Raw genomic sequence first — 24550 nt, forward strand, 5'->3', positions numbered from 1 at the left:
CATACAAGTTGTAGTGGACACTGACATACAAGGGAAATATGGTAATACATGTCTAGTAATACAAGTTGTAGTGGACACTGACATACAAGTTGTAGTGGACACTGACATACAAGGGAAATATGGTAATAAATATCTAGTAATACAAGTTTTAGTGGACACTGACATACAGGTTGTAGTGGACACTGACATACAAGTTGTAGTGGACACTGACATACAAGGGAAATATGGTAATAAATATCTAGTAATACAAGTTGTAGTGGACACTGACATACAAGTTGTAGTGGACACTGACATACAAGGGAAATATGGTAATAAATATCTAGTAATACAAGTTGTAGTGGACACTGACATACAGGTTGTAGTGGACACTGACATACAAGGGAAATATGGTAATAAATATCTAGTAATACAAGTTGTAGTGGACACTGACATACAAGTTGTAGTGGACACTGACATACAAGTTGTAGTGGACATTGACATGCAAGTTGTAGTGGACCCTGTCATACAAGTTGTATTGGACACTGACATACAAGGGAAATATGGTAATAAATATCCCATAATAGAACTTACAGTTGACACCTCATTACAAAATACATTTCATAATAGAAGTAATTGTGGACATCTCCATACATGGGTCAAATGGTAAAGATATAGTTAACACCTCTCTGTAATCTGGAACCTCCATACAAAGAACACCTGGTAAAGCAGACTAGCATGTAAGAACCATTCACTTAATTATATCATCAATGCAATCCTTAAACATACATTATACCTACCAGTTGTCATTGTTAACGCATAATGTCATATTCATATCAAATCATGCATATTTCAGGTAAAAGATCTGATCTCCAGCACATTATCTAGGTTTGGGAAATTAGACTTCCTGGTAAACAATGGAGGAGGTCAGTTCCCAAGTCCCGCTTCTGGAATAAGCCTTAAAGGATGGCATGCTGTCATAGAAACTAATCTTACCGGTACCTTTCTCTGCTGTCGCGAAGGTACATTACAGAAAGATCTTTTAAAAAGTGTATACAGAGAAAAAAACTAATCTATAATTTTCTTTGCTGCAGCCAAGTATTTCCAACTACTTTTGCATCACAACTACTTGCCTACCCTTGTTTAAATCTTGTTTGACCATTCACAATGCTGACATCTCCACACTTCTGTTATGTAAATGTTATTCATGCATTTTTTTTTTAATGTGTACCATCTACCTATTTATGTTTAAATGAATATCACCCAACTTGATAATATTATGTCACTTAAACATTACATAAGGTGTGAGGGAAGTATGACATTGTGATTTGTATGCTTTTGTATGGGTGTAGTTAAGTGAAAAATGCCTGTGAAATGTCACTAAAGTTCATGATATTTGGTCATAAATTATGTCTCGTACTCAACAGCAAAGTGTAGCCCAGGCTAAACCCCACTTCTAAACCTTGGAGGTTTCAGTGTGAGCTGGGTTTACTTAGGTGGACACTACCTCTGCTACATTTAAATTCATTGAAAATGATCAATACACTGTACTACATGTGCTAAATATACATTAGTTGAAAATGACCAATACACTGTACTATATGTGCTAAATATACATTAGTTGAAAATGATCAATACACTGTACTGTATGTGCTAAATATACATTAGTTGAAAATGACCAATGCGCTGTACTATATGTGCTAAATATGCATTAGTTGAAAATGATCAATACACTGTACTGTATGTGCTAAATATACATTAGTTGAAAATGACCAATACACTGTAATACATGTGCTACATATGCATTAGTTGAAAATGATCAATATACTGTACTGTATGTTCTAAATATATATAATTGAAAATGACCAATATACTGTACTGTATGTTCTAAATATATATAATTGAAAATGACCAATATACTGTACTGTATGTTCTAAATATATATAACTGAAAATGACCAATATACTGTACTACATGTGCTTCATCTAAATTCATTGAAAATTATCAATACACTTTACTAATGTTCTACATGTACATTAGTTGAAAATTATGAGTACACCCTGTACGTACTGTACATTTTTTCATACAGAGCAAAAAAAATCATCAGATGAACAATCCATTTAGAATTTTCATAACAAAAAGTTGATTTTTCAGTAATAGGGGAAAGACACTAAAGTTATTGATGTATAGAATAATATCACAGGTAAGATATGTTAGGAGTCGAGGTGTATGACATGGGTGGGTGTAGTACACTAAAAACTAAATTCTATTAAATTACATGTCATATGGAAAAATATCATGAAAATACATTTATACTGGGTATTAGATGTGTTCACATTTCAAACAACATTTATGAAATGTGTTGAAAAATTTATATACTTGCAAACCTTGGTGAGCAATATTGAAGTTATTCCACTAGTTTTATAAATTTTATTTGAAATGAGCACAAATGGAAGATTGAATTTATTGCATGATGAAATATAAATACTTTATTTCACCAGACTACAAAAGAGTGTGGTAGAATGATATACAGAATAGAGTGGTATAATGATATGCAGAATAGTATGGTAGAATGATATACAGAATAGTGTGGTAAACTGATATACAAAAGTGTATGGTAGAATGATATACAGAACAGTGTTGTAAAATGATACACAAAATAGTGTGGCAAAATTTACAGATTAGTATGGTAAAATGATATACAGAATAGAGTGGTAAAATAATATACAGAATAGTATGGTAAAATAATTTACAGAACAGAGCAGTAAAATAATAAACAGAATAGTGCAGTAAAATGATATGCTTTACATAATAGTGTGGTAAAATAATATACAAAAATAGTGTGGTAAAAAGATATACAGAATAAAGCAGCAAAATCATATACAGATTAGTGTAGTAAAATGATATACAGAATAGTATGGTAAACTGGTATACATAATGGTGTGGTAAAAGTATTTACAGAATGGTATGGTAAAATGATTTACACAATGGTATGGTAAAACGATTTAGAGAATATTGCAGTAAATAATACACATAACATTGTGTTAAAAGATATAAAAACAGTGTAGTAAAATTATTTTCAAATACATTTGGATGACTCAGTCATTGTACCTGTTCTTTTCATGGCATACCAATGTCATTGGTGATGTCAGAATGCATTAGTACATGTGTTACATGTATGACAATTATTAAACAGAATGCATTAGTACATGTGTTACATGCATGAAAATTATTACACAGAATGCATTAGTACATGTGTTTCATGTATAAAAATTATTATACAGAATGCATTAGTACATGTGTTACATGCATGAAAATTATTACACATAATGCAATAGTACATGTGTTACATGTATGACAATTATTACACAGAATGCATTAGTAACTGTGTTACATGTATGAAAATTATTTTACAGAATGAATAAGTACATGTATTACATGTATGTAAATTATTATATTTGTTTATTAACATAAATATACATTCATATTATGATAGAATGACATTGTATTATGTGTCCCATCATTTTAAAAAATGGCAATCAATTGCAATTAAAGTACATGGTAGCTATTATAGTTTTCATGATGTTCTTTTTTTATTTTTTTATTACATATTGTGACACATTTTATACCAAAAATATTAAACACCTAACAGAGAAACTTAATTATTCATCATTTTTTATTCAGCATTCAGTCAATATATGGCAGATCATGGAGGTGTGATTGTTAACATCATAGCAGATATGTGGAAGGGATTTCCAGGAATGAGGTAAACATAATACAATTACTGATTTTTTAAACATGATCAGAAAATGTTTGGGGGACTACCATTAAAACTTGAAATCAATAATATATTGTATTTAATAACTTTTGAATATTGTCAGACACTGAGATTTACCTGCATTGTAGGTAACAAGGATACAAGGAAATCTGAATTTGAGTAATATCTGCTATAAGCACTGTTCTCCCCAGGGCCTTTTATCATTTCAACCCATGATGCTTTATAACCCATCACTACATTATGCACTTGCACCACTACAATTTAATATTTCCCACATCCTTATAAAATTAATCTGGTTAATAAATATCCCGTCAACTACTTCAAAACCCTCAAATGTCATTCTTGCATCTTTTTGTGTATCTGATAATCCGGATAATCCAGGATTATTACTCATTCACATAACCATTATCTTTTGTACCTGTCTCTCTAGAATCTGGGTATGCAACCTACAATGGTGGTTTCATCTGCATTGCTTTAGTCACCTGATTGGCTAATAATGATGGAGGCCACAAGTGGTCTGTTTATATATTTTGATCATTTCCACTATTGGCCAAAATGCTTATGCATATTATATTGAAAGATTACAAATTCCTGTGAAACATTATTGCACCACTATCACACCACCTTCAAAATCAAGTGTACAGTCAAACCAGGTTATCTTGATTACGTCGGGGGTGTAAAAAAATCGTCGACATAACCGGGTCCCAAGATATCCGGGTTCATAAAAACCGGTAATTTTAAAAATGTCCTTGAGCATTACTCCTGTCTCTTGCTGGTGTTTACTGGAATCCCCTCCCACTGCATGTTACAATAAAATAAACAAAACGCTTAATTGATAATAAAATGAAATGAACTAACCTGGTGTTGTTATCATTTATTCCTTTTTTATCATCATAAGTAATTTATTAAAGAAAAAATATATCTATGAACTCCTTATATCACATGTAGCGTATGCATCCATTACTGTAGTGTGCATCACTTATGTCAGATAACACACGACGCATTTTTATAATTGATGTGAATATTGAAAAACAAATCATGTTTGGTTGTACTCAGAGGTTTGAATATGTTATCAGATTGAAAAATCGATCAAAGAAAATCACAAACGAGAGAGTGAGAGAGAAACATCCACCGATTGCTTTCAGGCACCCGCCATTCACGCATAACGCGGTGTTAGGTGCAAAATAACCAAGATTGTATTATATCCAGGTTAATATATGACAGTATCTCACAGATAAAGATCAATAAATGTTTTTGAAAATACATGTACATGTACATGTACATTGACTGTGAGTGCAAATGACACTCCTTTCGCTAGCATGGGTTACAAAGAGTATTTATTAAAGCAAGTTAATGTTGAGTAGACTACTTACCCCGCAGGCATCAATGCGAGTTTGTATCAATTATGATTCCAGATGGCAAATAAATAGATGCGCGGGTGGTGAATAAACACATCCGGTAGCGAGCAGTAAACTAATTCTTTGAACTTTCCGGCAGGAGATTGACGTTAAAAAGTTGCATTTCGTCGAATTAAGCGGGTCCACGTGTTACTTCGGACCGAAACTTATGCCCGACATAACCGGGTTATCGACTTAACAGAGGTCGAGATAAGCGGGTAAAAAATAGCATAACAAAGAAGAATTTTTTCGGGACCGGACCAAAACGCTTGACATAAGCGGGTTGTCGAGATAACCGAGGTCGAGATAAGTGGGTTTGACTGTAATTATCCAGTGCCTGGATAGTTCCGTGTTGGCCTAGTTACGTAGATCAAAGTTTCATGTCAGCATTAGCGTCGGTGATTCCTGTTTCAGTAGCATCATCATGGTTTCCCCAAAGATAGAGATTAAGAAGTAAAGAATGGGGTTTAACACTGAATGGAAGACTTTACGCCCTTGAGTGGAAATTGCTGGATCAAATGTAAAATTTTCTATTGGCTAAATTTTGGTTTAGAACTAGTTAGTCACCAACAGTTGAGAACGGATGGAGGGTTTCATATTTTTTTATTGTAATGATAGTTGTAGATGTGATTGTTGTCATTTTTATTAAATTGTGATGAGAGATGAAAGTTGAATTTTATTCACGAGTTGCTTTCATATTTACATTCTTTACTTTAAGCAAGAGAGATATATTTTGATCAGTAAACCTTGAGTGATTGCTCCCCTGTTAATTTCTCAGTTCTCTACTCTGCGTATCCAGGTAATAAACAAAACCATTTTTATCTTCCAGTTTTACCTCATTTTGAAAAGAAACAAATAATAACTATTTGTTTATTAGTATTTAAAATATTTATCCAACAGTAAACAATTAGTTTTTGATGCAATTACAATTTCTCATATTGTAAAAGGTCATTTCCGTTAGTGAACAGAAGCAATATTGTTTTGTAAGGAAGAGGCTTACATAGGGCACTGAATTACCTGATGACAGTTAGTACTGAATTACCTGATGAACATTAGTACTGAATTACCAGATGACAATTAGTACAGAATTACCAGATAATAATTATTACTGAATTACCTGATGACAGTTAGTACTGAATTACCAGATGATAATTAGTACTGAATTACCAGATGACAGTTATTACTGAATTACCTGATGAAAACTAGTACTGAATTACCAGATGACAATTAGTATTGAATTACCTGATGAAAATTAGTACTGAATTACCAGATGAAATTTGTACTGAATTACCTGTTGACAATTAGTACTAAAATTACCTGATAACAGTACTGAATTGCCTGATGACAGTTAGTACTGAATTGCCTAATGACAATTAGTACTGAATTACCTGATGAAAATTAGTACTGAATTACTAGAAGACAACTAGTACTGAATTACCTGTGGACAATTAGTACTGAATTACCTGATAACAGTTAGTACTGAATTACCTGATGACAGTTAGTACTGAATTACCTGATGTCAGTTAGTACTGAATTACCTAATGACAGTTAGTACTGAATTACCTGTGGATATTTAGTACTGAATTACTTGATGACAATTATTACTGAATTACCAGATGACAATTATTACTGAATTACCAGATGATTATTAGTACTGAATTACCTGATGGCAATTATTATTGAATTACCAGATGACAATTAGTATTGAATTACCTGATGAAAATTAGTGCTGAATTACCAGATGACAATTGGTATTGAATTACATGATGACTATTAGTACTGAATTACCAGATGACAATTAGTATTGAATTACCTGATGAAAATTAGTACTGAATTACCTGTGGACAGTTAGTACTAAATTACCTGATGACAGTTAGTACTGAATTTCCTGGTGACAGTTAGTACTGAATTACCTAATGAAAATTAATACTGAATTACTAGATGACAATTAGTACTGAATTACTTGATGAAAATTAGTACTGAATTATCTGATGACAGTACTGAATTACCAGATGACAATTAGTACTGAATTACCTGAAGACAGTTGGTACTGAATTACTAGATGAGAATTAGTACTGATTACCAGATGACAAGTAGTACCGAATTACCAGATGACAATTAGTACTGAATTACTAGATGACAATTAGTACTGAATTATCAGATGACAATTAGTACTGAATTACCAGATGACAATTAGTACTGAATTACCAGATGACAATTAGTACTGAATAGCTAGATAACAATTAGTACTGAATTATCAGATGACAATTAGTACTGAATTATCAGATGACAATTAGTACTGAATTACCTGATGCCAGTTAGTACTAAATTACCAGATGAAAATTAGTACTGAATTACCTGATGACAATAGGTACTGAATTACCTGATGACAATATGTACTGAATTACCTGATGACAATATGTACTGAATTACCTGATGACAATTAGTACTGAATTACCTGATGACAATTAGTGCTGAATTACCAAATGACAATTAGTACTGAAGGTCAATCCTTAAAAGACTTAAATTAAGACTCAAATGAGCTTGACATTAAGTCTTGTCAGAAATCAGGGAAATAAAGAATACAAAACAGTTTTGAATAACCATATTGCAACACCAGGGGTGAACACTACCTGTCCTATATTTATTTTGAATAACCATATTGTAATACCAGCTAAGAACACTACCTGTCCTGTATTTATTTTGAATAACCATATTGCAATACCAGATAAGAACACTTCCTGTCCTGTATTTATTTTAAATAACCATATTGCAATACCAGCTAAGAACACTACCTGTCCTGTATTTATTTTGAATAACCATATTGCGATACCAGATAAGAACACTTCCTGTCCTGTATTTATTTTGAATAACCATATTGCAATACCAGATAAGAACACTTCCTGTCCTGTATTTATTTTAAATAACCATATTGTAACACCAGATATGAACAATAACTGTCCTGTATTTATTTGATTGTCACCGTGAATGCTGAGAAGGATCTGGAGGCAAAGTGGGGATTGTTCTGAACCCAGATGAAATAAAGAAGGACAGATTTCTATAAACTGCCTTTAGTGTTGTATGTTACAAATTGTAAACCAGACTAAAGTACATGTTACTGATGACCAGTGTAGTGCTGAACTCATGTAAATCACCATTCAATAACCATTCCTTTTTACTGAAGCCATCATGAACTTCCATGTATATCATCAGTTCAAAGTTATGCCTTGATTCTTGATCTGTTGTGAACACCTCACAAAGCTGATAATGTCGCATTGAGGGATTTTCTCATCCAGCTTTTCAATGTAGTGTGTTAAGTGCATCGTTTATGGAGTTAATGTGAAATGTCTGTGTCTTTGAATCCTTGTTAGCATTCACATTTGGATAACTGAACTGTATACTTATTGTTATGGATCATGTTGTTTCATGCTTTATTTTTATTACAGTCATTAAACACACACTAAGCCTAGAGATAGTGCCTAGGCCATGTATATTGTCCTTAGTTCACAACATTGTGTTGTTGTCATCTTTCTTCCACCAAATTAGTGTCAAGGTCATGTATATTACCAACAGTTCACTACGATGTTTTGATTAAATCCTTTTTCTACTGAGTTAGTGCATAGGTCATATATCTTGTCTTCATTTTGCCATGGTGTGTTCATTGCACCCTTTCTCCACTGAGTTAGTGTAAAGGTCATAAATCTTGTCTTCCTTTTGCCATGGTGTGTTCATTGCACCCTTTCTCCACTGAGTTAGTGTGAAGGTCATTTATATTGCCCTCAGTTAAGCACAACACATTGATTTCATCATTTTATACTGAGCTAGTGTCAAGGTCATTTATATTGTCTTCAGTTCACCACAGTATGTTCATTGCACCCTTTCTCCACTGTGTTAGTGCTAAGGTAATTTATCTTGGCCTCAGTTTGCCACAGTGTGTTTATTGCACCCTTTCTCCACTGCATCAGTGTCAAAGTCATTTTTATTGTCCTCAGTTCACCACAATGTGTTCATTGCACCCTTTCTCCACTGAGTTAATGCCAAGGACTGGCCTCAGTTTACATTAACATGTTGGTTACATGATTTTCCACCAAGTTAGTGCCAAGATCCTGTATTTGTTCCTAAGTTCACCACAGTTTGTTGATTGCATCCTTTTTCCATGAAATTTGTACCTACTAGGTAATATATATTGTCCTTAGTTCTCGTAGCATGTTCGTTGCATCCTTTCTTTATTTAGTTTGTGCCAAGGTCATGTAACTCATCCTCAGTTCACCATAGCACATCAGTTACATCCTTTGCACATTGTGTTAATCTTTTTATGTCATTAGAGAAATGAATGGTTGACTTTTGTTGCAGAATAAACTTAGTTTGTTTCTCTCTGATTTAGTTCTTAATGTTTATTCCACTGGTACATAAATATTTCATATCTACCCAAGGCCTGACCAGAAATGCTAATTTTGTAACTCATATGATCAGACTCGTATGAAGAAACTTTGAAATTTATTAACAGTACTGAGTACAATTAACTTCTGTCATGAACATCTTTGTAAATAGATTCCATTTCTACTGTGATAACATGACTACTTTTCCCACCTTCTAGCAAACATATTGATTCAACCCTTTACAGTAATGATTAAATCTTCCTCATTTTTACATATTGAGTTAGAATGACAACATGACTGGAGTTATAAGTATATGCAAGATAAGAAATGTTTTCACATCGATTCACACGAAATAGCTTATCTAAGCAATGTTTTCCTCATGAACGAAAATTCAGTTTCCATAGACTGAGTGGTGACAGTAGATAAGATACAAGGACCACTTACGGCAGGGAGAAGCCAATGTCTGGTTAGGAAACACCTGACTGCAGAATACATGTGGTTATTACATCCAGGATATCTGTTTAGAGCAAAAATGGCTGTTGTGAACAGGTGACCACTGAGTAAAGATAGCCATTAGGCCAGGTTTGACTGTGGTTTGGTTTTTATTGTTTTGTTTTTTTGTGGTTTTTCCATTTATGGCATTATTTACAAAAATATAATTTTATTTAACATTTTGAGTAAATTTCCAATAGACCATTTCTTTTAATAATTTTTATATCAGACAGCACTGACATTTGAAAAACACTGTTGCAAATGATAAACATGTTTTCTTTTATTTTCATTCTTCAGTCACACAGGTGCAGCACGGGCAGGAGTGGACAATCTGACCAAATCTTTGGCCATAGAATGGGCACATCATGGTGTCAGAATCAACTCTGTCGCTCCGGTAAATATCATATTTCATTAACTGGTCTGTAAACCAGGGGCATCAACCTCATTTGCTATGGCAGGTGCCAGATTTGATAAAATATGTACTTCACTTAGGCCATACATATCATGAAATATGATAAGCTTACAAATTTGACACTGACACAAGACCCAGTCTGCAGGCTAAACTGATGAGTCTTGCGGGCCATGTGTATGACACCCTTGCTATTAACAGCTAAAAATCAGATGTAAAGGGAAATCAGTTTGTTAGCATAGGTATTAAATATTGGATAGAGTTATCTCCCATCCTGCAAATCATTTCTTTTTCAATAATCATGACAAGAATATTTTGTAAAATCTGAACATTTAAAATTTTAAAATTCTAATATTTTCTTTGTATGTTATTTGAGATAAATTAATGTGGTTGTTAAAAGAGCAGACTTTTATATGGCAAATATTTTAATTTTACATTACTCTATTTTGAGGTGAAAGTTTACTGCTTTAACAATGTTGAGTCAATATATATATATATATATATATATATATATATATATATATATATATATATATATATATATATATATCAGAGATATTTAAAACTGCAGGAAATGCCCATCAAGAAAAAATTGTTGATTAAAAAATGATGTTTGTTTGACAATGTAAAATCAATCAAGATGTAAAACTTTATATCACTTATTTAAAAAAACTGATTAAATCAATTAAATTTTATGTTGACAGAACACCATATCCCAAATTTACTTGCATAGCATTACAACTTGCACCTTTTTCCTATGATTAATGTAAACATAGAATAGCACTTTATCAGTAAACACTGAATATAAATGAAGATTATTAACTTTACAAAGACCTACATAGTTGTATAATGTATAAACCTGCAAATTTAAAACCCGAAGCAAAATATCTAATAAAGTTCCTTATTAATCAAGCCTTCAGTAATGTTGTCACATGGATCATTTTCTTGAATAATATATATTTATCTCAGGATATTTTTCCAAGCTGTTTTTAGCATATTCATAATAATAGACAATCTCTTTATGATTTTGTTATTACCAATGATTAACTTTTTCTCAACTTAAATATTAAAATGTATGATAGGCTAGTATATATATATGTGTCTGTGTATGAAGGGATTAAGCAACAACTACACACAATATCATGTTCTTAACAATAGCATTTTATTTATATCAAATCATGTACAGATTCACATTATTAACACTTCATTAAGTAAAAGAGTATTACCACTATATTCAAGCTAAATTGTAATGGAAACATGTCAAGAGTCCCATATTTATACAAAGATCTCAAATTCTAGTCTGTATACAAAAAGGGAGTATAAATGTCTACAGCGGATGGTCTCATAATAATTATCTACACAAAGCAGATGCATGTTCTCACACAGAACAATAATGGTCCACACAGGATGAAATTATGCAATCCAACAAAAAGCTAAATATGTGCACCCACACCAGAAACAATAACATGTCCACACAGGACTGGAATATGTCTGCCCACACAGGATAGACATCTGCATCCACACAGGTAAATAAATATGTGTCCACACAGGACTAGGTTACATCTGCTCACACAGAATATCCACACAGGTAAATAAATATGTGTCAACACAGGACTATGTTATGTCTGCCCACAGAGGAAAGACATCTGCATCCACACAGGTAACAAAAGCATATCTCCGCAGGACTGTATTTTATCACTTACTTGCTTAAAGGCCATGTATTTGTGATGTGTGTGTAATATACATGCATATACTTGCTGATGGCCATGTATTTGTGATGTGTGTGTAATATCCATGCATATACTTGCTGATGGCCACGTCTTTGTAATGTGTTTGTAATATCCATGCATATACTTGCTGATGGCCACGTATTTGTGATGTGTTTTTAATATACATGCATATACTTGCTGATGGCCATGTCTTTGTGATGTGTTTGTAATATCCATGCATATACTTGCTGATGGCCACGTCTTTGTGATGTGTTTGTAATATCCATGCATATACTTGCTGATGGCCACGTATTTGTGATGTGTTTGTAAAATACATGCATATACTTGCTGATGGCCATGTCTTTGTGATGTGTTTGTAATATCCATGCATATACCTGCTGATGGCCACGTATTTGTGATGTGTTTGTAATATCCATGCATATACTTGCTGATGGCCACATCTTTGTCATGTGTTTTTAATATCCATGCATATACTTGCTGATGGCCACGTCTTTGTGATGTGTTTTTAATATCCATGCATATACTTGCTGATGGCCACGTATTTGTGATGTGTTTGTAATATCCATGCATATACTTGCTGATGGCCACATCTTTGTCATGTGTTTTTAATATCCATGCATATACTTGCTGATGGCCACATCTTTGTGATGTGTTTTTAATATCCATGCATATACCTGCTGATGGCCACGTATTTGTGATGTGTTTATAATATCCATGCATATACTTGCTGATGGCCACATCTTTGTCATGTGTTTTTAATATCCATGCATATACTTGCTGATGGCCACATCTTTGTGATGTGTTTTTAATATCCATGCATATACTTGCTGATGGCCACATCTTTGTGATGTGTTTTTAATATCCATGCATATACCTGCTGATGGCCACGTATTTGTGATGTGTTTGTAATATCCATGCATATACTTGCTGATGGCCACATCTTTGTCATGTGTTTTTAATATCCATGCATATACTTGCTGATGGCCACGTCTTTGTGATGTGTTTGTAATATCCATGCATATACTTGCTGATGGCCACGTATTTGTGATGTGTATGTAAAATGCATGCATATACTTTCTGATGGCCACGTATTTGTGATGTGTTTGTAATATCCATGCATATACTTGCTTGATAGCTTGTGAGCTACATGGTCCATAAATAAATAGTGACTGCAGCATAAGTAATGGTGGGAATCAGTATGGGAAGGAAATTTCCTTTGATAGTATGGGTGTTTTGGTGTGGACAGTGCTTCCAACTTTCAGTGATAATATATGTGATTGGGTGTGGACAGTGCCTTCAGCTTACATTGATAGTATGGGTGATTGGGTGTGGACAGTGCCTCCAGGATACATGGTACTAATGATACAGAAGAACTGTGAACCAGTCTAGAAATGGGTGAAGAAATAATACAGCATTTACGGGTTTGGTGGTCCATAATTGGTTAATAATGAAAATTAAAATTTTAGTAAAAATATCTTTTGAGAGCTTATCCTATATGTAATTTTAAAAAAATAGAGACAAATTTCTACTGATGCAATTTTAGCATTTTTACAGGCTTGACTCAGGAGTACTCAGTACTGAAAGTAACACCTAATTCATTTGGTGCAGAATCAATAACATGTGTTTCATGCACAAGTATGTAAACAAAATGCCGCGGGTCATATGGTGTTCTCCACACATAAGCTTGCACCAAGGTTAGTTGTGCATGGAGAATTATAGGTCTCATCATCAGCACCCAGAAATTTTAAGTTATTAAATTTTGAATATGATGGTGTTTCCATATGTTTACTATTGGAGTTGAATTAGTACTGTGTGTCCTCCAGCTTTCATAGATACAGAAAACAAAATGACTCATATAGTAGCACGCAAGCCATAACATATCTTGTCACATGAAAATACAATTTTGGCCACCCAATCCCACCCCACCCCCACCCCCACCCAACATGGTCGTGTTTAAAAAAACATTATTTTCAGGAATGATAGCTGCAAAGTTTTTTTTTCAAAAACATTTTTAAAACATTTTTGACCACCATGATATGCCTGTAATCAGTATGTATGACCAGTAAACAGTCCTACTCAAAGCTCAGTTAAACCTGTCCTTGGGACATACAGTCCTGATAAAAGCTCAGTTAAACCTGTCCTTGGGTCATACAGTCATGCTCAAAGCTCAGCTAAACCAGTCATCAAGGCATACAGTCCTGCTCAAAGCTCAGCTAGACCTATGGTCAGGTCATACAGTCCTGCTCAAGGCTCAGCTAAACCAGTCCTCAGGGCATACAATTATGCTCAAGGTCAGGTCATACAGTCATGCTCAGAGTTCAGCTAAACCAGTCCTCAGGTCATACAGTCCTGCTCAAAGCTCAGCTAGACCTATGGTCAGGTCATACAGTCCTGCTCAAAGCTCAGCTAAACCTATGGTCAGGTTATACAGTCCTGGTCAAAGCTCAGCTAAACCAGGCCTCAGGGCATACAGTCCTGCTCAAAGATCAGCTAAACCAGTCCTCAGGGCATACAGTCCTGCTCAAAGATCAGCTAAACCTATGGTCAGGTCATACAGTCCTGCTCAAAGCTCAGCTAAACCAGTCCTCAGGACATATAGTCCTCCTGAAAGCTCAGCTAAACCAGTCCTCAGGGCATGCATCTGATAATTGAAAGGTAAGGTGGTCTGAGATAAACAACTACCTTCAAGAGATTACTTAAATGCTTTACAATCTGCCAATAGCCACAGTGATGTCTTGAGTCAAATTGTGCTGAGGGAGAATAAGTTGCACTAGTTTTGCATTGATAAGTTACACAAAGTTAAACAAACCAAGTCATCTGAAGTTAATTACATCAATGAGGTCTCCTGAAGAGCCAATGTTATTACACATCACTGTACTGAATGAGAACACTGAAGCTAACTTTAATAAAGTTTGTGATTGTTGGTAATGTTTTCTTGAAGTTGGATTTTTGCTCCATATATAAAATGCAAAACATGATTGTTTCAGTTGTTGGAATATTGTTCAAGTGGGATTCATTTTTGAAAAGTGCAATTCAGGACGTGATACGCTACCAGCAAGGCAAGGAAAGGCCAGCAAAAGCTATTTTCAAAACTCCTCATTGATGGAGCATTTAATTAGTTGTACATACAGCAAACATATCTACATTTGTCATTCTGAAGTATGCAATGTTCATAGAGCACCATCAATGTGTAGCATATTCTACCTGCTGAATTGAACATTCTGGTTAGTTCCCTTTAGTATTATTCACTATCTTAATCCTGGTATAATACTAACTTTTGATTGACCAATTCTTTTTAGGATGAATTTAGCCATGACATGGATTGATTCAAAGACAATAACAAGGACACACTCATGTTTGCACAGTTGATTTGTGTTGATAAAGTGTGATTTTAATCAGGAGTAGTGTTAATTTTCCCCAATTGCCTGCTGTGTGTGATTTTAATCAGGGGTAGTGTTAATTTTCCTCAGTTGTCTACTGTGTGTGACAATACTTCTTTTATTGTAATTTATTTCATACTGTGTTGCCACCAGGGGCTGTTTACTAATATTTTCATTGGTTGCCTTTTTCACAAATATTGTGTTTTTTACCGTTATTCTGGAAACCTTTAAAAATGTTTTATTCCTGATTCAGATATACAAGCTATTTTACTTTTGAGTTGGCAGTAAAAATTCATGACAATGATTCCTAATTTCTGCATAATGACCTCCATTTTTAAAGACAAAATGAGTGTTATGTTATGAGCAGGCTTTTGAATTATCCAGACATGCTACAGTGAATGAATAATCCAAGCAAGCTACAGTGAATTAGTAATCCAGGCATGCTACAGTGAATGAGTAATCCAGGCATGCTACAGTGAATGAGTAATCCAGGCATGCTACAGTGAATGAGTAATCCAGGCATTATACAGTGAATGATTAACCCAAGCATGATACAGTGAATGAGTAATCCAGGCATGCTACAGTGAATGAGTAATCCAGGCATCCTACAGTGAATGAGTAATCCAGGCATGCTACAGTGAATGAGTAATACAAGCAAGCTGCAGTGAATGAATAATCTAGGCATGCTACAGTGAATGAGTAATCCAAGCATGATACAGTGAATGAATAATCTAGGCATGCTACAGTGAATGAGTAATCCAAGCATGATACAGTGATTGAGTAAACCAGGCATGCTACAGTGAATGAGTAATCCAGGCATGCTACAGTGAATGAGTTATCCAAGCAAGCTGCAGTGAATGAATAATCTAGGCATGCTACAGTGAATGAGTAATCCAAGCATGATACAATGAATGAATACTCTAGGCATGCTACAGTGAATGAGTAATCCAGGCATGCTACAGTGAATGAGTAATCCAGGCATGCTACAGTGAATGAGTAATCCAAGCAAGCTGCAGTGAATGAATAATCTAGGCATGCTACAATGAATGAGTAATCCAAGCATGATACAGTGATCCAATAATCTAGGCATGCTACAGTGAATGAGTAATCCAAGCATGATACAGTGAATGAGTAATCCAAGCATGCTACAGTGAATGAATAATCCAGGCATTCTACAGTGAATGAGTAATCCAAGCATGCTATAGTGAATGAATAACTCAAGCATTATACAGTGAATTAGTAATCCAGGCATGCTACAGTGAATGAGTAATCCAGGCATGCTACAGTGAATGAGTAATCCAGGCATTATACAGTGAATGAATAACCCAAGCATGATACAGTGAATAAGTAATCCAGGCATGCTACAGTGAATTAGTAATCCAGGCATGCTACAGTGAATGAGTAATCCAGGCATGCTACAGTGAATGAGTAATCCAGGCATTATACAGTGAATGAATAACCCAAGCATGATACAGTGAATGAGTAATCCAGGCATGCTACAGCGAATGAGTAATCCAGGCATCCTACAGTGAATGAGTAATCCAGGCATGCTACAGTGAATGAGTAATCCAAGCATGCTATAGTGAATGAATAACCCAAGCATTATACAGTGAATTAGTAATCCAGGCATGCTACAGTGAATGAGTAATCCAGGCATGCTACAGTGAATGAGTAATCCAGGCATTATACAGTGAATGAATAACCCAAGCATGATACAGTGAATTAGTAATCCAGGCATGCTACAGCGAATTAGTAATCCAGGCATGCTACAGTGAATGAGTAATCCAGGCATGCTACAGTGAATGAGTAATCCAGGCATTATACAGTGAATGAATAACCCAAGCATGATACAGTGAATGAGTAATCCAGGCATGCTACAGCGAATGAGTAATCCAGGCATGCTACAGTGAATGAGTAATCCAGGCATGCTACAGTGAATGAGTAATCCAAGCAAGCTGCAGTGAATGAATAATCTAGGCATGCTACATTGAATGAGTAATCCAAGCATGATACAGTGAATGAATAATCTAGGCATGCTACAGTGAATGAGTAATCCAAGCATGATACAGTGATTGAGTAATCCAGGCATGCTACAGTGAATGAGTAATCCAGGCATGCTACAGTGAATGAGTTATCCAAGCAAGCTGCAGTGAATGAATAATCTAGGCATGCTACAGTGAATGAGTAATCCAAGCATGATACAATGAATGAACACTCTAGGCATGCTACAGTGAATGAGTAATCCAGGCATGCTACAGTGAATGAGTAATCCAGGCATGCTACAGTGAATGAGTAATCCAAGCAAGCTGCAGTGAATGAATAATCTAGGCATGCTACAATGAATGAGTAATCCAAGCATGATACAGTGATCCAATAATCTAGGCATGCTACAGTGAATGAGTAATCCAAGCATGATACAGTGAATGAGTAATCCAAGCATGCTACAGTGAATGAATAATCCAGGCATTCTACAGTGAATGAGTAATCCAAGCATGCTATAGTGAATGAATAACTCAAGCATTATACAGTGAATTAGTAATCCAGGCATGCTACAGTGAATGAGTAATCCAGGCATGCTACAGTGAATGAGTAATCCAGGCATTATACAGTGAATGAATAACCCAAGCATGATACAGTGAATGAGTAATCCAGGCCTGCTACAGTGAATTAGTAATCCAGGCATGCTACAGTGAATGAGTAATCCAGGCATGCTACAGTGAATGAGTAATCCAGGCATTATACAGTGAATGAATAACCCAAGCATGATACAGTGAATGAGTAATCCAGGCATGCTACAGCGAATGAGTAATCCAGGCATCCTACAGTGAATGAGTAATCCAGGCATGATACAGTGAATGAGTAATCCAAGCATGCTATAGTGAATGAATAACCCAAGCATTATACAGTGAATTAGTAATCCAGGCATGCTACAGTGAATGAGTAATCCAGGCATGCTACAGTGAATGAGTAATCCAGGCATTATACAGTGAATGAATAACCCAAGCATGATACAGTGAATTAGTAATCCAGGCATGCTACAGTGAATTAGTAATCCAGGCATGCTACAGTGAATGAGTAATCCAGGCATGCTACAGTGAATGAGTAATCCAGGCATTATACAGTGAATGAATAACCCAAGCATGATACAGTGAATGAGTAATCCAGGCATGCTACAGCGAATGAGTAATCCAGGCATCCTACAGCGAATGAGTAATCCAGGCATCCTACAGTGAATGAGTAATCCAGGCATGCTACAGTGAATGAGTAATCCAAGCAAGCTGCAGTGAATGAATAATCTAGGCATGCTACAGTGAATGAGTAATCCAAGCATGATACAGTGAATGAATAATCTAGGCATGCTACAGTGAATGAGTAATCCAAGCATGATACAGTGATTGAGTAATCCAGGCATGCTACAGTGAATGAGTAATCCAGGCATGCTACAGTGAATGAGTTATCCAAGCAAGCTGCAGTGAATGAATAATCTAGGCATGCTACAGTGAATGAGTAATCCAAGCATGATACAATGAATGAACACTCTAGGCATGCTACAGTGAATGAGTAATCCAGGCATGCTACAGTGAATGAGTAATCCAGGCATGCTACAGTGAATGAGTAATCCAAGCAAGCTGCAGTGAATGAATAATCTAGGCATGCTACAATGAATGAGTAATCCAAGCATGATACAGTGATCCAATAATCTAGGCATGCTACATTGAATGAGTAATCCAAGCATGATACAGTGAATGAGTAATCCAAGCATGCTACAGTGAATGAATAATCGAGGCATTCTACAGTGAATGAGTAATCCAAGCATGCTATAGTGAATGAGTAATCCAAACATGATACAGTGAATGAGTAATCCAGGCATGCTACAGTGAATGAGTAATCCAAGCATGCTACAGTGGTTGCATTGTCCAGGCATGCTACATTGAATGAATTAGCCAGGCATGCTACAGTGAATTTGTTATCCAGGCATGCTGCAGTGAATTAATTATCCAGGTCTGCTAAAGTGAATGAGTAATTGAGGCATGCTACAGTGAATGAATAATCCAAGCATGCTACATGAATGAGTAACCCAGGCATGCTACATTGAATGAATACTCCAAGCATGCTACAGTGAATGAGTAATCCAAGCATGATACAGTGAATGAGTAATCCAAGCATGCTACAGTGAATGAATAATCCAGGCATTCTACAGTGAATGAGTAATCCAAGCATGCTATAGTGAATGAGTAATCCAAACATGATACAGTGAATGAGTAATCCAGGCATGCTACAGTGAATGAGTAATCCAAGCATGCTACAGTGGTTGCATTGTCCAGGCATGCTGCATTGAATGAATTAGCCAGGCATGCTACAGTGAATTTGTTATCCAGGCATGCTGCAGTGAATTAATTATCCAGGTCTGCTAAAGTGAATGAGTAATTGAGGCATGCTACAGTGAATGAATAATCCAAGCATGCTACATGAATGAGTAACACAGGCATGCTACATTGAATGAATACTCCAAGTATGCTACAGTGAATGAGTAATCCAGGCATGCTACAGTGAATGAATAATCAAAACATGCCACAGTGAATGAATAATCCAAGCATGATACAGTGAATGAATAATCCAAGCATGATACAGTGAATGAGTAATCCAGGCATGCTACAGTGAATGAGTAATCCAGGCATATCACAGTGAATGAGTTATTCAGGCATGCTACAGTGAATGAGTAATCCAGGCATGCTACAGTGGTTACATTGTCCAGGCATGAATTAGCCAGGCATGCTACAGTGAAATAGTTATCCAGGCATGCTGCTGTGAATTAGTTATCCAGGCCTGTTACAGTGAATGAGTAAACCAGGCCTGTGACAGTGACCGAGTTATCCAGGCATGCTACAGTGAATGAGCAATCCATGCATACTACAAGAAATGAGTTTTCCAGGCATGCCACTGTGAACAAGTCTCCAAATATGCTACAGTGAATGAGTAGTCCAGGCATGCTACATTGAATGAATTAGCCAGGCATGCTACAGTGAATGAGTTATCCAGGCCTGCAACAGTGGTTGCATTGTCTAGGCATGCTACATTGAATGAATTAGCCAGGCATGCTACAGTGAATTAGTTATCCAGGCATGCTACTGTGAATGAGTAGTCCAGGCCTGCAACAGTGAATGAGTTATCCAGGCATGCTACAGTGAATGAGCAATCTATGCATACCACAAGGAATGAGTTTTCCAGGCATGCCACTGCGAACAAGTCTCCAAATATGCTACAGTGAATGAGTAATCCAGGCATATCACAGTGAATGAGTTATCCAGGCAGTCGACAGTGAATGAGTTTTCCAGGCATGCTACTGTGAATGAGTAGTCCAGGCCTGCAACAGTGAATGAGTTATCCAGGCATGCTACAGTGAATGAGCAATCTATGCATACCACAAGGAATGAGTTTTCCAGGCATGCCACTGTGAACAAGTCTCCAAATATGCTACAGTGAATGAGTAATCCAGGCATATCACAGTGAATGAGTTATCCAGGCAGTCTACGGTGAATGAGTTTTCCAGGCATGCTACATTTAATGAGTAATCCAAGTTTGCTACAGAGAGTGAGTTATCCAGACATGCTACAGTGAGTGAGTTATCCAGACATGCTACAGTGAGTGAGTTATCCAGACATGCTACAGTTAGTGAGCCATCCATGTTTGCTACACTGAATGAGTTATCTAAGCATACTACCATAAATGAGCAGTGTATTTAGTTCCTTATGCTCAGTGGTCAACATACTGTTATATTGAATTTTGAGGTTCAGTGTGTGTACCTCCAGAAAATGTTGCTGGTAGGACATTCCTTTTGGTTGTGTGTGGTCGTAGAAAGTCTGGCTGGGAATAAAATATCATTAAATTTTGTATTGATAAGTTTGCTATGATATGTGTAAATCAACATCTTACACCTTACATGCAGTTTTTCCAATACAAGTTTTCGCAGAAGGTTGAAGTACAAAGTGTGACTAGGTAGGATCATAAATCGGCATTATTTTCTTAATTGGATATTGAAAATCTTTGAAAGGGTATAATTAACTGACTGTAGTGTTAGAGGTAAGCTACACATGGGAAAAAGTTTTGCAGAGCATGTAAGTATGAGGCCCTGGGTGGCAGACCACAGAGTGGTCTAATATGTTCACTGACTTCCCACCTCTGGTTGTGTGGGTTCAAGTCTTGACTTCAGCTGATATTTTTATGAGAGAAAGCTTGCCAGTGATTTCCCATGGCTGGGTGATTGTTCTTCCACCAAATATACTGGCTGCCATTTACAACCTATTATGTGCAGAAAAATGGCATTAAACCCACAGCTAGACCAAGAAAAAAAGCATATAAGTACAAAACTGGAAGTCCAGTGATAGAATTAAGGACTTTCTTTGCGAAAAATTTGGGCAAACAATGTGTGGGGACATCCAGTAACAGAGGTCCAGCACCTTCATGAATAAATAACTCAACAAGAGGCACACCATCCTGGAAATAATTTTTTTTGTTATGGGAAGGATTATGGATTACTTGCAACCTTAGCAATGTAAAATTATCCATTGTAAATTAGTTAAATAGTCAAATATTTCACAAGCATTCATTCTTAAGTTGTGTTTCAACCTTGCAGGGAAGTTCAATTTACTCAGAGACTGCAGCAGCCAATTATGGTGATCCAAGTATATTTGAAGCAACAATTCCACTAATTCCTGCAAAGAGACTTGGGACTGTAGAGGAGGTATGATTGATATTTTCATTTATAGGCCTGGGACTGTAGAGGAGGCATGATCAAACTTCTCATTAGATGCTTGGGACTGTAGAAGAGGTATGATTAATCTTTTCATTTAGAGGCTTGGGCCTGTAGAGGAGGTAAGATTAATCTTCTTCATCTAGAGACTTGGGACTGTAGAGGAGGTATGATTAATCTTCTTCATCTAGAGACTTGGGACTGTAGAGGAGGTATGATTAATCTTCTTCATTTAGAGGCTTGGGACTGTGGAGGAGGCATGATCAAACTTCTCATTAGAGGCTTGGGACTGTAGATGAGGTATGAATAATCTTTTCATTTAGAGACTTGCAACTGTTGAAGAGGTAGAATTAATCTTCTTCATTTAGAGGCTTGGGCCTGCAGAGGAGGTAAGATTAATCTTCTGCAACCAGAGACTTGGGACTGTAGAGGAGGTGTGATTAATCTTTACATTTAATGACTTGCAAATGTAAAGGACGTATGATTAATCTTCTTAATTTAGTGACTTGCAACTGTAGAGGAGGCGCTCACCAGTTATTATGTACTTTTGAGAGCGTGACGTATGTAAAGTGAAGGTGTTTGCATTTAAAACATGCACAATGAAGAGAATGTTGGCATACCTCTATGCTACATTAGTGTAATGTGGATGATATTTCTATGGATATTGTACTTTTGGAAATTGTACATGATTTAAACACACTGCTAACTAAGATGACTGCTCCCTTGTGCTAACAAATAAGCCTGAATTAGTCTAAATTACACTATACATAGCAGCTATTAAAATAGGGAAAATTAATTTTGCCAGACTAGACAATACCAGCTTCTGAAAGTGCAATGAATGAATTACCAGATATATAAAATATAAAAAAAGTTATCAGCTCTTTTGTATTCAATTTACCTCTGAAGTTCAGGAAGTAAAAATGACCAAGTGGAGGTAGCACTTTTTTGAAAGGTGCACATCTGAAGTAAGGCCAAGCTGTATACTCTATAACCCATATTACACCCATCAATCATACACCAAAATAAAGGGAATTAAAGGTTCTTTGAATTATACCTAAGATATACAAGGTCTTTTTTAAATAGCCAGTATAACCAGTGACTAAAGCCGTGGAAATCCCTATGCAAAATACGAAACTGTAGAGTGCCACCTTAAAGCAAATGCAAAAATGTATCCAATTATTTCTTTTATTTTCATATAAGTATGTATGATGTTCTGAATAAAATGATACATTCATATTGATGTTAAGCATGAAAATAAGCTAATTATGTTCATTTTGCTCTTGCAATGAAAACATGAGACAAATTCAAGGCCATGGAAAACCATGCACAATATAAAGTATGGAGAAATAAAATAACAAGTATGATTAAAAAAGCTAAATATACTTATTATCAATCATTGCTTGAAAACAAAAAGAGCAACACAAACTCCATTTGGAAAGTCTTCAATGAACTCACTGGAGGAACGCACAAAAACAGACAAATAAAATTCACTCACTTCTGGTAAATGACACCATGGTCACTGATGAAACTGACATCGCAAATGTTTTTAATGATTTTTTCACCAACATTACCACAAAGTTAAAAGAACCAGTGATAGAAAACAACTTTAATGAACTGAAAAAGTTCTGCAGCAGCAAAAACTTTGTTAAAAAATGTCTCAGTGAACATGATACCAAGAAAGCTACAGGACTTGATCAGATTGGTCCACGACTCATTAAATCTTCTGCCTTTGCTATTGTAGATAGCATAACATTCTTAATTAATTTAAGTATTGCAACCTCATCTGTCCCCAAAATATGGAAAACTGCAAAAGTAACTCCTATTCACAAATCTGGTTCTAAGGACGATGCTGATAACTACCAACCAATCTCAATACTACCAAACTTGTCAAAATTGATTGAAAAACATGTCCATGACTCATTCATGTCATATTTAAACAAACACTTGCTGTTACACCCTAATCAATCAGGCTTTAGACAGAACCATTCCTGTGAGACTGCCTTGATCTCCCTAACTGATAAATGGCTTCAAGCACTTGACCAAGGTAGAATAATAGGAACTGTATTTGTAGATTTCAGGAAAGCTTTTGACATGGTGGATCATGAAATCCTTTTAAAAAACTGAAAATCTACCAGTTTGATGAAAGAACAATTAGATGGTTTACTTCTTACTTAAATGAGAGAACACAACATGTTTACATAAATAATGTTCTGTCTGAACCTGAAACAACTAGATATGGAGTACCACAAGGCTCAATT

The 24550-nt window shown here is 35.6% G+C and overlaps 1 protein-coding gene across 2 annotated transcripts in view; it reads left to right on the forward strand.

The window, feature by feature from the left end:
- Positions 1 to 24550, forward strand: part of LOC149805621 (peroxisomal trans-2-enoyl-CoA reductase-like) — a 38569-nt gene that overhangs the window by 6796 nt on the left and 7223 nt on the right. For both annotated transcript variants that reach the window (XM_089950258.1, XM_089950259.1), the window contains exons 3-6: positions 833 to 998; positions 3661 to 3742; positions 10320 to 10416; positions 22176 to 22283. In XM_089950258.1, coding sequence (XP_089806384.1) covers positions 833 to 998; positions 3661 to 3742; positions 10320 to 10416; positions 22176 to 22283 — 453 coding nt within the window. The remainder of the gene's footprint in view (positions 1 to 832; positions 999 to 3660; positions 3743 to 10319; positions 10417 to 22175; positions 22284 to 24550) is intronic.

Source organism: Sinohyriopsis cumingii, chromosome 2 (assembly GCF_028554795.1).
Source record: "Sinohyriopsis cumingii isolate HCF-2022 chromosome 2, ASM2855479v2, whole genome shotgun sequence".
Lineage (NCBI taxonomy): Eukaryota > Metazoa > Mollusca > Bivalvia > Unionida > Unionidae > Sinohyriopsis > Sinohyriopsis cumingii.